Here is a 12,493-nt window from a genome sequence, read left to right as displayed (position 1 = left end):
AACGATTCCTGAATATGAGCCCAAATTTATTTTTGCCTCAAATTATTTTTTTACCAAATTCTTACTTTAACAAAGTGAATTATTTTAATAACTCTTTGCCAAAATAATTCTCAAATTCGAATTTTCTAACTATGAATAAGACAAATTATTATTAGAATTGAGGTGTCGGAATGGCTATTCTGAGTCATAGGCAATGGTATTGGGGATGGAAGGTTGAAAGCAGGGGGATTTTACAATGGAGATGTTGAAGGCACAGAGGAAATACAGTTATTTGGGTTTAATGTTGAGGTTCAACGTGGAAGGCGGAAATAATTTGATTCTTTCCGTCATGAATTTAAATATAAAACATAAGAAAAGTTTCTCCATTGATGTGATTCATTTCTTGAGTTAAATATTAGACATGCGAAAAGATAACTTAAACTTCTCACTTTCCACATCTATTTAATAAATATACAAATAAATAACAAAGGAGGAATCTTTTTTTTTTCTTTTGGTAAACAATAATAAAAGGAGAATAGATTAGTAAAAATTGACATTTTAACAACTCCACAATTTTTTTATGCTAATCTAGATGCAGCAAGCTACCATCATCAATCAAGAGTCCTCTCAATAAGAGAAAAGTCAAGTCTAAACGAAAATCCTTTTCAGCATCTTTCATTTTTTTTTCTTTAAAAACATTTTCCACTTGTCTATTAAATATGAGGCCACTTGTCTACGTGTTTAGGGGTTTGCTTTCCTTGTTATATTAACCAAGACGTCTAGGCTTACATACGCGCACCTCAACTAATCCTAGGGGAGTAATGCAGTAACCCACCGCCACGGTCTCCATTTAAATTGCAAATGCACATATGAAAAATCGAACCTAGGACCGATCTTCTTATTACTTGCACTAAATGCTCCAAGTACACCTTTTAAACCTTATCTTTTCATTATGTATTTCTTTCTTATTTATAATCTTGTAAGCTTGTTAAATAACTGGCCAAGTAATAAGATCGATTTTCACCAAGCAACTAGGGTGCCAACATCCAAACTAAAGGTTCGACCAATCCCCAAATTTTATGAATATTAAGACCCTTGGTCTCTAGCTCACATGTCGTGTTGCAATCTTATTGGTATTTGCCATGTGGAAAAATAAAGCTTTGAAAATTCAATGTTTTGGGAGAGGGCATAGTTGTGGCTACAGTACCTTGAGTATGCATGAACATACATGTTGATGGATACAAAAAATTAAACAAGCAATTCTTTAAGACCATAGACATTGAAAAGTACCCTAAGTAGGTGCCAGTTATCTAGCCAAAGAAGAGTGAAAGAGCCACAAACCAACCTGGATTTGATGACAAGAGCTACCCAGATGTCTATACTTTGATCTTACACTAAGAGACCATCCATATAGAATGCTCCTTAAGGTATCTAGAGTACATCCAATCAACCCAAAAACTGCTACTTTTAGATGCCAATTTCCAAATGAGCTTCAAAATTCTTGCAAGATTCACATATTTGGTTCTTTTTAACCCTAGTCCCCCTATTCCAGCTTGAGTTGTTTTGGAACAGACAGAACATCAATCTATCATGATTTTACAGGACACATTGGTCTTGTTTGTCTCTAAGAGTGAAATCAGACCGGATTTTCCAAACAGAATTCTACTCCAATTTTATTCCTGTAGAATAGGAATGAACAGAATAAAAAATGAGGAGTGTTATCAAACATGGTTTACTATTGAATAAAATCAGTGAAAGGCATGCTGGCCAATGTTGGGAAACCATGGATATCCAAGAGTCAAGGATAGCACCTTACAAGGCCATTCTGCTATTCAGTCCCACAATCTGAATTCAACCAGAAATTTACAGTCTGAGCTTATTGCCATGAGGTTCTACTTGAGCATATAAGAAAGATCCAGGTTCAAATTGCCGTAGTTTCGCCTTACAATACTGAGCCAGTTTTGAATCTCTAAAGGGGTGTTTGGTTCGGTAAATCAAATGGTGTATATATTGGATATGAATGTCAATCTTTTGATAGACATTCTTCTGAATTATGTTTCTTTCTGAAAAATCGTTTGGTTGCCTTGAGGTAGGGGTGTCAATCGATCGATCCGGCTCAATTTCGGTCCGGGTTGAGTCAGTTTTGGTGTGGGAAAGCTGAAACCAAAACCGAACCAATAAGGAAATTCTGGTTTCGGTGCGGTTTGGTTTCGGTTTGTCTTTGGTTTCTTAAATCGATTTGTAACCAGGTTGGTTTTGGTTTTTGGTCCAGTTTGGATTCGACTTTCAATATAAATGTATACAAAACTATGCAAATTTTGATTTTTTTAATGAATTTTGAAGTACTTCGGTTTCTTACCGGTTTGGTTTCAATTTCGGTCTGGGTTTTGAGCCAGTTTCGATAAGGTTTCGGGTTCATCAAGTTTCCGGTGCGGTTTGGTTTGGTTTTGGGGTTGCAATACTCCAAACCGAACGGAACCAATAAGGCTTCAGTTCGGTCCGTGTTGTTATCGGTTTGATCCGACCAATTTTATCGGTTCGGTTAAAGAATTGACACCCCTACCTTGAGGCTAGTACATGTTTCTCACGGGTTGAGATATTGGCTTCCGTAGAGAACTTCTTTCCGTTTTCTCCTTTTATATTAGGTGGTAAAAAAGTTGCTCAAATCTGAGTTTAGGTGTTGATGTAAACTCAGATTTGGAACACATCCTTTGTAATATGGTCATTCATGGGAAGCAAGGTACTCACTTATGAGGGTCAATCTAGAGGAACCAAACAGCTCCAAAAATTAAGAATTATCATTCTAAAGAATGTCATCCCAAAGATTTACTGAACCAAACACCCCCTAATGTTTCATGCTGCTGATGTTGAACTAGTATCTGTTGTAGGTGCCATCAAAAGTTAGCACATCAGTAGGTTGTAGAAGTGAAGCTATCTGGGAGACTAAACTCATCTCTAAGCTGTGTCCGCAGACATACTTATTTGGTTCCTCCACCACCCAAGGAAAAGGAATGAAAACCTGGAGCTCACTACAAATTCAGTTTATGGACCTAATAACAGAATAGGAGTCTGGATTTCATCAGAACTTCTCTAAACGTTGCTCAACTTATTCTCCCTGCTAAAAATGGATTTCTCAAATACTGGCCATCAAAAAACTAAAATGAAACGAGACTGCATCCATCTCTAATTAAAAGAAAACTAGAAAAGATCATCTCTATTGTTTTTCAGTACACAAAGGGTATAACAGCCTTTCTGGACTTGGGATAATCTTCTCCAAACTTCTCCAAGTACCATCGATGGTTTGCATGTGCCCTAGGCACCAAGTTCGCACATGTGTATAAGAAAAAACCAAGTCCTGCCAAAGACCATGTCATGAATGTCCAACCGAACCATTCAACAATTTCTCCAAAGTAGTTTGGGCAACTCACACTCTCAAACCATCCTCCTTTAGGTATCTTATATCCTCCATCCTTTCCTTTCAGTGCTAGCAATTCCATATCTGACTGTACATTTATCCTCATACCACAGAAGAAAATTCCCAGCCCCACCAAAAACCGGCCCCAAAACAGCCAGTTGACCAATTCACTGTAATTTGCATAGTGTGAGACCCACCTTGCTTGCAAATAGGCGTTGAGGAGGTTGTAGGAGAAGGCCATCAATGCTATAGAGACGGGGACACGATTTGCACTCTTAGATCTCTGGAGAGATGTTTTGTGGAGGCGAATAGGGTAGATAAATGTCCGGTGAATATAGTGTAAGAGGAAAACGGAGATTAGAGTTAAAGCTTTGGGATTGGATCGGTGCTGACCAAAGGGGAGGATGAGCAACGTAAGCCAAATGGTGGGGCTTTCCATCAAGAACCAAGCCAATGGTGGGGATAAGGTCGGGCCCCATCCAGCATGATAATGCTTGCCGTATGGGGCTTGGATAAACCGGAGGCTGATGATGGTAGCAGGAGACATAAGGAAGTGAGATAGGAGACAGTAATAGAAAAGATTTTGGTCAGTTAAGGATGCCATACAGAACTGTTCGTTAGGCAGATCAGAAGGAGATCAAGCGTTAGAAATATAATGACGGATGGTTTACAATTGGTTAAGTTCAAACTAAATGGCAGGAGTATTGTCCCAATCTCCAACTTGGAGTTTCAGACCAATTTGAATCTGGACAGCTACTCTCTCAATTTTCAAAGAACCGTCTTTGTCTGTCATCCTATGCATTTATCCATTGTTTTCAGGCCACCCTGTTTGCCAATAAGATGCAAGGTAGTTAAGAAAATATAGACGGAATACGATTTTAAATTGTTATTAAAAGGCAAAAGAAATCTAACATTAAGAAATTATGATAAATATGAATTAAAATTAGATATGGTCAGATGATTACCTTACTTTCATTGAAAATTCAATATCCTCCAGTAACTTAAGCCTCAGTTCTTCATTTTGAAGATGATATACCTAAAACGCAAATTGAATAGGAACAGTGAAACATCATTTTGAAACTTATTTCATAATGTTTTTGTAAGCTACCACTAATAAATAAATATACATATAGTCAAGAAAATGTTTCCCTGCTGGCTCAGGTACACACCAATGCTGGGACCAATGATGTTAGTCATTCTACCATTTGGGTTCATGCCAAGTTAAAAGTGGGTGTGTTATTCATTATATTGTTACCTTTATGGACAATCACTCTCGATTAAGATGGTTGTATTTGTTTAAGGATTGTTCTGAATTCCTTCGGTTTTCAACAGTTTCATAATAAAATAAAAGCTAAGTTTGGTATATGTTTATTTGTCTTTCGTTCTGATAATGTTCTTAAGTATAATCAATGTGAGATTTTGTTTTTCTGTTGTGACTTGTGAGTGTGGCCTTATTCATCAGACTAATTGTTCATATTCCCCTCAACAGAATGGTATTGCTGAAAGTAAAAATCATCAGTTATTAGAGATTGTTAATCTTCATATATAGCCCTCAGATATTTTGCGGGATTCTGTTCTTACTGCATGTCTTTTCAGTTCTTAAAAATCAGTCTTATGTATCTTTTGTTTTTCCTACTCCGCTATTTTCTTTAACACCCTGAGTTTTGTTGCACTTGTTTTGTTCATTATTTACATCCTGACCTTGATATATATAGCGGAGTAGGAAAAACAAAAGATACATAAGAAAATGCATGTATCGTATCAAATTGCTGAGTTTTTTGCATGATGCACAAGAAAATGCATAGAGCAGATATGGGAACTATCTAGTCAGGGACTAGATATTACTTGACCAACCATAAATTTTCCAGCGTATCTATTATGTCTTTCCTAGCATTTCTGCCATTAACTTTATTTGACTATTGTATGTCCTCCTTAACAAAGGACATTCTGACATGCACCCTTCAATGGTCATCTCTCTCTCTCTCTCTCTCTCTCTCTCTCTCTCTCTCTCTCTTCTTAGGAAACACTTGAACTTCAACTGGTTTTGTATGCGAGCTTGTTACGTGGCAAGTACTTGTCAGATAGTTCTTGCTTCATCTCCTCCCATGTAGTAGGTTCTCTACCACGGTCTTCCAGTTCAAGCTCATAGGTTCTCCACCAATCACGAGCAACCTCAACTAGCTTACTACGAGCTAGTTTAATTTTTCGTTCCTCAGATAGGTCATAGTAGTCAAAGTAGTTATCCAATGCAGCTATCCAATCATAAAACAATTGAGGGGCATACCTACCATCATACTCCTTCAGGTCAAGCTTGACCTTCTGTGAATCTCTTGAGTGTCCATGATATGTAGGTCGTTCATTGTCAAAGTAACCTCTCATATATTCTTCAAAAGTAGGTTGCACTACAAGAATCCTCTATGGTCCTCTCAGAATAGGAATAGGTCTCCTGTTAGCCAACTGAGCAATTACATTCAATGGTGCTTCCACCTCAGGTGGTGTATAAGAAGCACGGGTATGTTGTTGTGATTGGGTCTCCATAGCCAACAACCTTACATTCAGTTCATCCCGCAAAGCTTGTTGTCCAGCCTTCAGTTCAGTTCTCATATTCTGTAGTATCTCCATAATAGAAACTAGTGTGGGGGTGTTGTTCTCAGCCATGCTCTGATACCACTTAATGTAGACTAGGATAGGCGTCTAACCAAGTCTCAATCTACAGGAACTTTTAAACCAAAGAACAACCAGTAATCACCCAAAATTAGGCAGCAAACAACCATCCAGAACTAAGAGTCGAACAGCCCTTGTAAATCAGAATTTTCAAACCAGAATTTGGAGTTTCTGAAATCAGAGATTACATCAACAAATGGACTAACCAGCAACAGGTATAGAGTATTTAATAAGCCACAATCAGAAACAAATGCCACAAGAACAGGTAAGTCAAACCAGATCTGAAATCTGGGCAGAAACACAGTCGGCCAGAAGTGTAGAAAACCTTGGATCAGAAAAACCCCTGGTCTGATGGGCCTAAGATTTGGATCGAACCCTCCTTCCAGCAAGGGTAGTACTCGATCCAAATTGAGGCCAATCAGATGGCTAAATAGTCCAGCAAGGATGATCGATGCTTAGGTAATTTCTGAAAAAATTCTCAGATCAGAAATTAAAGAAGATTAGATCACTTACCTGAGATAGCTGAAGAAGAATAGTAATAATAAGAAGAAGAAAAAAAAGCTTGAAAAGAACTTCTTGGGCTTCACACCGGAAAGAGTCAATTGAATTAAACACCAATTCCATCAGCCTTGATCAAACACAAGACACCTCTTCATGAAGAAGACAATAGCAACAACCATTAATTTTTTTTTTTTTATCAAAATCATCTCTTTTTTTAGGAGCCTCCTCCTCTTTATTTATAATATTGAAGGGAGAGGGAATTACAAAATAAAAGGTTCCTCAAAAAAAGGAAACCAAATATTCTCCTAATACAATAGTTACTAAAAACTGAAATTATAAACTAGTTGAAAAAGGAAACTAACTACTAATGACTTGACTCATCTGATAACTTCGACTCCTAAGAAATCAATATTAACTTTACTTAAACCCAACTTAAAGAGGAAACTAATGAAAAAGGAAACAAATCAATGAATCCCGTATGCCACCTTAGAGCCCCTCTTTTAGACTCATTAAAGTGGCCCAATACACTCCGAACCATATGGACTGAAGGCCCAACACATATATAACCCAACACTAGACTTATTCCTAATAAAACAAGCCTATTTTGGCTATTAATCTGCATCACTGATCTCCACTCCTTTTGTTAGTTATGCTTATCAACTTGACATTCTTACCAAGGCATTGTTTTGAAAATTCTTTCTTCAAGGTTGTTCCAAGCTAGGCATGGATGATATTGTAAAGATTTGAGAACCAGAATAAAAGAAGAAGAAAGAAGAGCGAGGCAAAAAGATTGGGGAGGAAGGCTCGTGCGATAGATTCTTAACAACGTATTGCCAGCCAATCTCTCTATATTAAATCTGAAACAATTACATACTCGAGTATGACTCTAAAGACATAATAGGAGTAGGAATCTAAAGCCTAATCATAATAGAGAACTTATTTAGACTAGGAAACTAACTCTTCCTAACTCACTTACACTAAGATTCATTGCACTATGGGGACACTCCCCTTATCGTGGACATATATCTCAACACTCCCCCTCAAGCTAGAGTATACATGTATCAAAATAAATCTCTAGCTTGGACCAACAAGAAAACAGAAAAACAAATTCAACACCAGTCTTAAATAGTAGTTGTAGACACAAGTGAGCACAGTGTATTCTAATCAACCATAAAAAACCAGCAGCAATATCATCTCAAGCACATCAACATCAACAGCATCAGTAGATAAAAAATGTCATGTTGAACCATTAGCAATGAACAAATAGGGCAATAGATAACATCGACTGCAATCCAAAATACCATAGCAGCAAACATGTAACGATGATAGATGCTCTACAATAACTTCAGAACTTGATCTCCAATAGGGGAAGACTCGATTTTCAATATAAGGGAAGAACTCAATCTTCAAATAAAGGAATAATTAATTCAATCGCACAAGGTGGATAGAGACTGTCAATATTCAAAAACACTATATCATGCTTTAAAAAAGGTAAATATGGAGGGAAAGAACTTGGATCTTTTAGAGATCACTACATTATTAATTGCCCTTCAAAAGAGAAAACTGTTACTGAAGACACGAGCTGATAAATAATCTTCACTGAAATAATCTTGAGTGTATAAGAATCTCCATTTGATGAATTGTGCGGAGTAGATAAAAATCTCCAATCTCCCCCTCACGTGTAGCATTACATGTGAACAAATAATTCCAATAATTAACATCCTAAAGAATGAGCATCACAAAAAATCTCATAATCAAGAGCATCATAATAGAATAATGTATAATCTCCCCCTCATGACAACAACGCTTAACAAACAATCTTCAATCACCCAATACTAGTGCCAAAAACACTATTGATCCCAAAGACATGATCTCGGGCCCACCAAAGCAATATATGGCACATATATACCTAATTACAATTTTGTAATTACATCATACGACCCCAATCGATGCAGAACAGGGATTAAAAGACCCAATTGGGTTTGGTATAGATCCACTCAAATGCAAAATAGGCAAATAACAAAGGTTGATGGAAGAATGGTAAATATAACACTTGATGCGGATCTGGGTTCCAAAACCGGAATTGGATTGCTTAGGGGCCCATCCAAGAGTGAAATAATCAAATGTCAAAAAATAATGGCAGTTCTTGGAAATAAATTGAAATTACAAAGAGGAATGGGACTCTTGTAAATAATCAGAATTTCCTATGGCTTAAATAGGTAAAGAGGAGAGGACACAAGTGGGATTTGGATTTATTGTTCAGGGTCAGATTTGGAACTAGAGGTAATTAAAGGACAAAGTAGTATAAAGAGGCTTCATGGGTTATAATGGGAAAACCAAAAGAAAGGACTTTAAAACAATACCCACGATTTGGGGTTGTCTTCAACCTTCAGACAGAAATAAGACCAACATGTCTAAGAGAGAGAGAGAGAGAGAGAGAGACCTTCCTGCTCTATCAAACCCTCCAAAATAAAACCCAAAAGATCAAGCACTAAGCAGCAAGAATTTCTGCAAGTGAGACTTGGCAGTGGATACTTGTCTGGATTCATTTGCAGCAAGGTATCTCAAAATGGAGGTGGAGGTCAGCCTAGGGACTTAAATACTCGAATCACCTATAGATCGGCTTCCTTTTATCCACAACCAGAGGACAAACAGAAGTCTGCCAGAGGAGTTCCAGAAACTCTTCTCCATTCCTGTACAGATCGAGAGGGATTCCTTCAATCCAGTCCATCCACTCCAACATAGCAGCAGCAGCAATGAACAACCCTCGAACTGAAAATCAATCTAGGTGGGAGAGACCCTCATGCACCATCGATGAAGATAACCAGCAACAAGATGAACAGAAGAACCGGAAACTTTTTATCCCTTTTTTTTTTTTAGCAACAGTAATCAAACGTATGTTACCCTATTTTTTCTTCCTCTTCTTCTTCTTCATAGCTCTGATACCATGTAGAGATTTGAGAACCAGAATCCAGAAGAAGAAAGAAGAGAGACAAAGAGATTGGTAAAGGAAGGCTTGTGCGATGGATTCTTAACAACCTACCGCCAGCCAGTCTCTTTATATTAAATCTGAAACAATTACTTACTCTGAGTATGACTCTAAAGACATAATATGAGTAGGACTCTAAATCCTAATGATAACAGTGAACTTACTTAAACTAGGAAATTAACTCCTCCTGACTCATTTAGACTAGGACTCATTGCACTATAGGGACACTCCCCCCTATCGTGGACACATATCTCAACAGATAACTATGCTCTAAATTGAAGAAGAGTTTTACGAAACCGTAAGGGGTTTTATGTACATATATTTTCTGTTTCAGTGGCTTATGTATAAGTACACATAAGTTAAGGAGTTTATTGTAATTACCAAAAATTTGCTTCATTATAAATATATTGTTTTGCAGCTGATTAGGTATTATCTTCTCTAATAGGTTTGCTTTCTTTTCTTCAAATTCTCTTCTTTTCTGTTTATCCTTTCTTCTTCTACTGTTCAAGTATTGTTACTGATTGTTCTAGTTCTGGTTCTCACAAATATGTGTTGTAGGTATTGTTGTAACTGTGTATGGTTAGGCAACTACAATCGTCAATGGATGTCTTCCACTATGTATGGCATCTGGTTCAAATTAAATTTGACTATATATATATATATATATATCATATATGGGAAAAAGAAGCATGATGCTGGAGTGCAGAATAGCCCTTTTATATAATGAGAAGTGGGACCCTCTCTCTCTCATGTGGATGATACCATTCTCTGCATTTCCATTGGTGTGGTGTGTAGATTCCTCCCCTCACTGTCATCATGGGGAACCTCTCCGTCAATGGATGTCTTCCACTATGTATGGCATCTGGTTCAAATTAAATTTGACTATATATATATATATATATATATCATATATGGGAAAAAGAAGCATGATGCTGGAGTGCAGAATAGCCCTGGGCGTACCCAGTCCACAAAGATCCCGCATATGCAAGGTCCCAAGGGGGTGAGAACTGCGCAGCCTCTCTCTCTCTCTCTCTCTCTCTCTCTCTCTGTAATACGTCTCTCCCTCGTTTACCGATTGGAAACCTTGTCTTGCTTTCCATCTCTCTCATAGTTCCCACTGAGTTTACTGGGAGAAACTAAAAAGTGAATATGAATATATGAGCCACAATATTGCTTATCACTTCTTCTGCCCTATCGAACATCCCTCTGGCTCCAGTTCCAGTTCCAGCTCCAAGGTTAGTTTGCATCTTTTTATTCTCTTTTGAATATTTTGGTAAGGGTATGTCTTAATTAGTTAGTAGTCACCTTGAAGTTGGAAGTCCAAATTTTACTTAAGGCAATGCCGTTTGGAGAAACTGGGAAACACCTCAAAACCCTCTATCTGAACACTTTACATTAACATGTAAGAACCGTTAAGAAGCAGAGTGGTTAATGCAACTAAAGAGGTATCCAGTGATTGTGAACCCCTTCCTCCAGATAGACCTCTATGGTTCCTGGTGGTTCACCTCTTCTGCGCTTGATATCATGTACTTACCATCTATCCTTCTTTCTTTACATACATGGGAATCATATTAGTGACTATACTTTTCTACAATTCTATAGCCTTACAGGAGACTTTGGCTTTGATCCTCTAGGTTCTAATATCCCAAGTCTTTATTCTTGACTCTAGACTGTAGTACATTATTGGTATCCGTAATTGACTTAATTCATTGCAGGATCTGATCCTGAGCTGCTCCGATGGTTCACACACGCTGAGCTAATCAACGCAAGATGGGAAATGCTGGCCACCTCATCTGTGAGGGGCTGGAGAAGTCAGGGTTCATAGATGACTTCTCGTGGCATGATGCTGGTGTGGCAATACTTTGTGGACCCAATGACCTTGTTTTTGGTCCATTTGGTTTCGAAGGGTTGGGTTGAGAGCAGAATTTGGGCTGACTCATCAAGCCTGGTTGCGTGGATATCAAGCCCAAGATTCCTGATAGAAAGAACCCAAAGCTTGATGTTGGGTACATCAGTGGGTTGTGGTTCGACCCCATAATGTGGCATAGGGTGTCTCCCAAGCCAATGATGTTAAGAATCAAGGAATGAAGAATGATCATCTTGCAATGCTAGCTTTTGCAGACCTTTGCTTCCAAGCCCTTTACACAAGACAAGGCACAATTGAAAACTTGATGGCACATTTTTGTAGATCGGGGACATTGCAACGTTTTCTCAATAATTTCCTTCCCTTTTTCATAGAAACTAAAATTTGATGGATGAAGTGGAGAGGTGCATCCGGAGTGTTGTGTGATTGACGTATTCCTTTAAAACTTGAAGGACAATTTTGTAGGAAAGTCATATGAATGGCTATGATGTATGGTGCAGAATGTATGGTTTTAAGTAACGGTGCGTATCGTGCCGTATCAGCCGATACGTATCGGTATCGGTAGGTATCAACACAATACATACCGATATGCTATAGGGAATTTTTGGACCCTCTTTGTGTATCGGTAGTATTGTATCGTGCCGTACCGTATTGGTACCGATACATACGATACTCCACGATATAAACTTTCGAAAATATAAAAATTCCTGTGAGTATCGGTACGTATCGCACTGTATTGTACGATACATACCGATACGATACGATATGATACGGCTACTTAAATGTGGAATGTGTCTTTTTTGTTTGAAACAAACACTTCAAACCTTCTGACCATTTACTAACAATTTTCTATAGTTCTCTTCTTTCTTCCCCTTTGATTCACACACCTTTTTGGAGACTCAAATGGTAGATTGAATGAAACATTGTGGAAGTAAATGGTTCAAACAAGGACAAAAGAATAGTCCAAGAAGAACCTTGAACTTGAAAGTTGAAAGTCTTGAATAGTAAGTTCTTGAATCTTTACTCACTTTTTTCAACTTTAACCTTAGATTTTCAAGTTTTTTTACAAATCTAAGGTTCA

At 37.7% G+C, this 12,493-nt stretch overlaps 1 protein-coding gene and 1 pseudogene across 5 annotated transcripts in view; one reads left to right on the top strand and one right to left on the bottom strand.

Annotated features, from left to right (window-relative positions):
* Positions 1-3,135: 3,135 nt before the first annotated feature.
* The window catches only part of LOC122081983 (steroid 5-alpha-reductase DET2), a 26,028-nt gene continuing 16,670 nt past the window's right edge, over positions 3,136-12,493 (bottom strand). For 3 of the 5 annotated variants that reach the window (XM_042649441.1, XM_042649438.1, XM_042649439.1), the window contains 2 exons: positions 4,360-4,430; positions 3,136-4,219 (listed from right to left, as the gene is read on the bottom strand). In XM_042649441.1, coding sequence (XP_042505375.1) covers positions 3,204-3,998 — 795 coding nt within the window. In that variant the 5' untranslated portion in view covers positions 3,999-4,219; positions 4,360-4,430 and the 3' untranslated portion in view covers positions 3,136-3,203. The remainder of the gene's footprint in view (positions 4,220-4,359; positions 4,431-12,493) is intronic. The other 2 variants (XM_042649442.1, XM_042649443.1) reach the window with 1 other exon arrangement.
* LOC122081688 lies at positions 11,035-11,786 on the top strand (annotated as a pseudogene).

Source organism: Macadamia integrifolia, chromosome 6 (assembly GCF_013358625.1).
Source record: "Macadamia integrifolia cultivar HAES 741 chromosome 6, SCU_Mint_v3, whole genome shotgun sequence".
NCBI lineage: Eukaryota > Viridiplantae > Streptophyta > Magnoliopsida > Proteales > Proteaceae > Macadamia > Macadamia integrifolia.
Note: the sequence above shows the minus strand (reverse complement) of the source record. Positions and strands in the feature narration are given on the sequence as shown.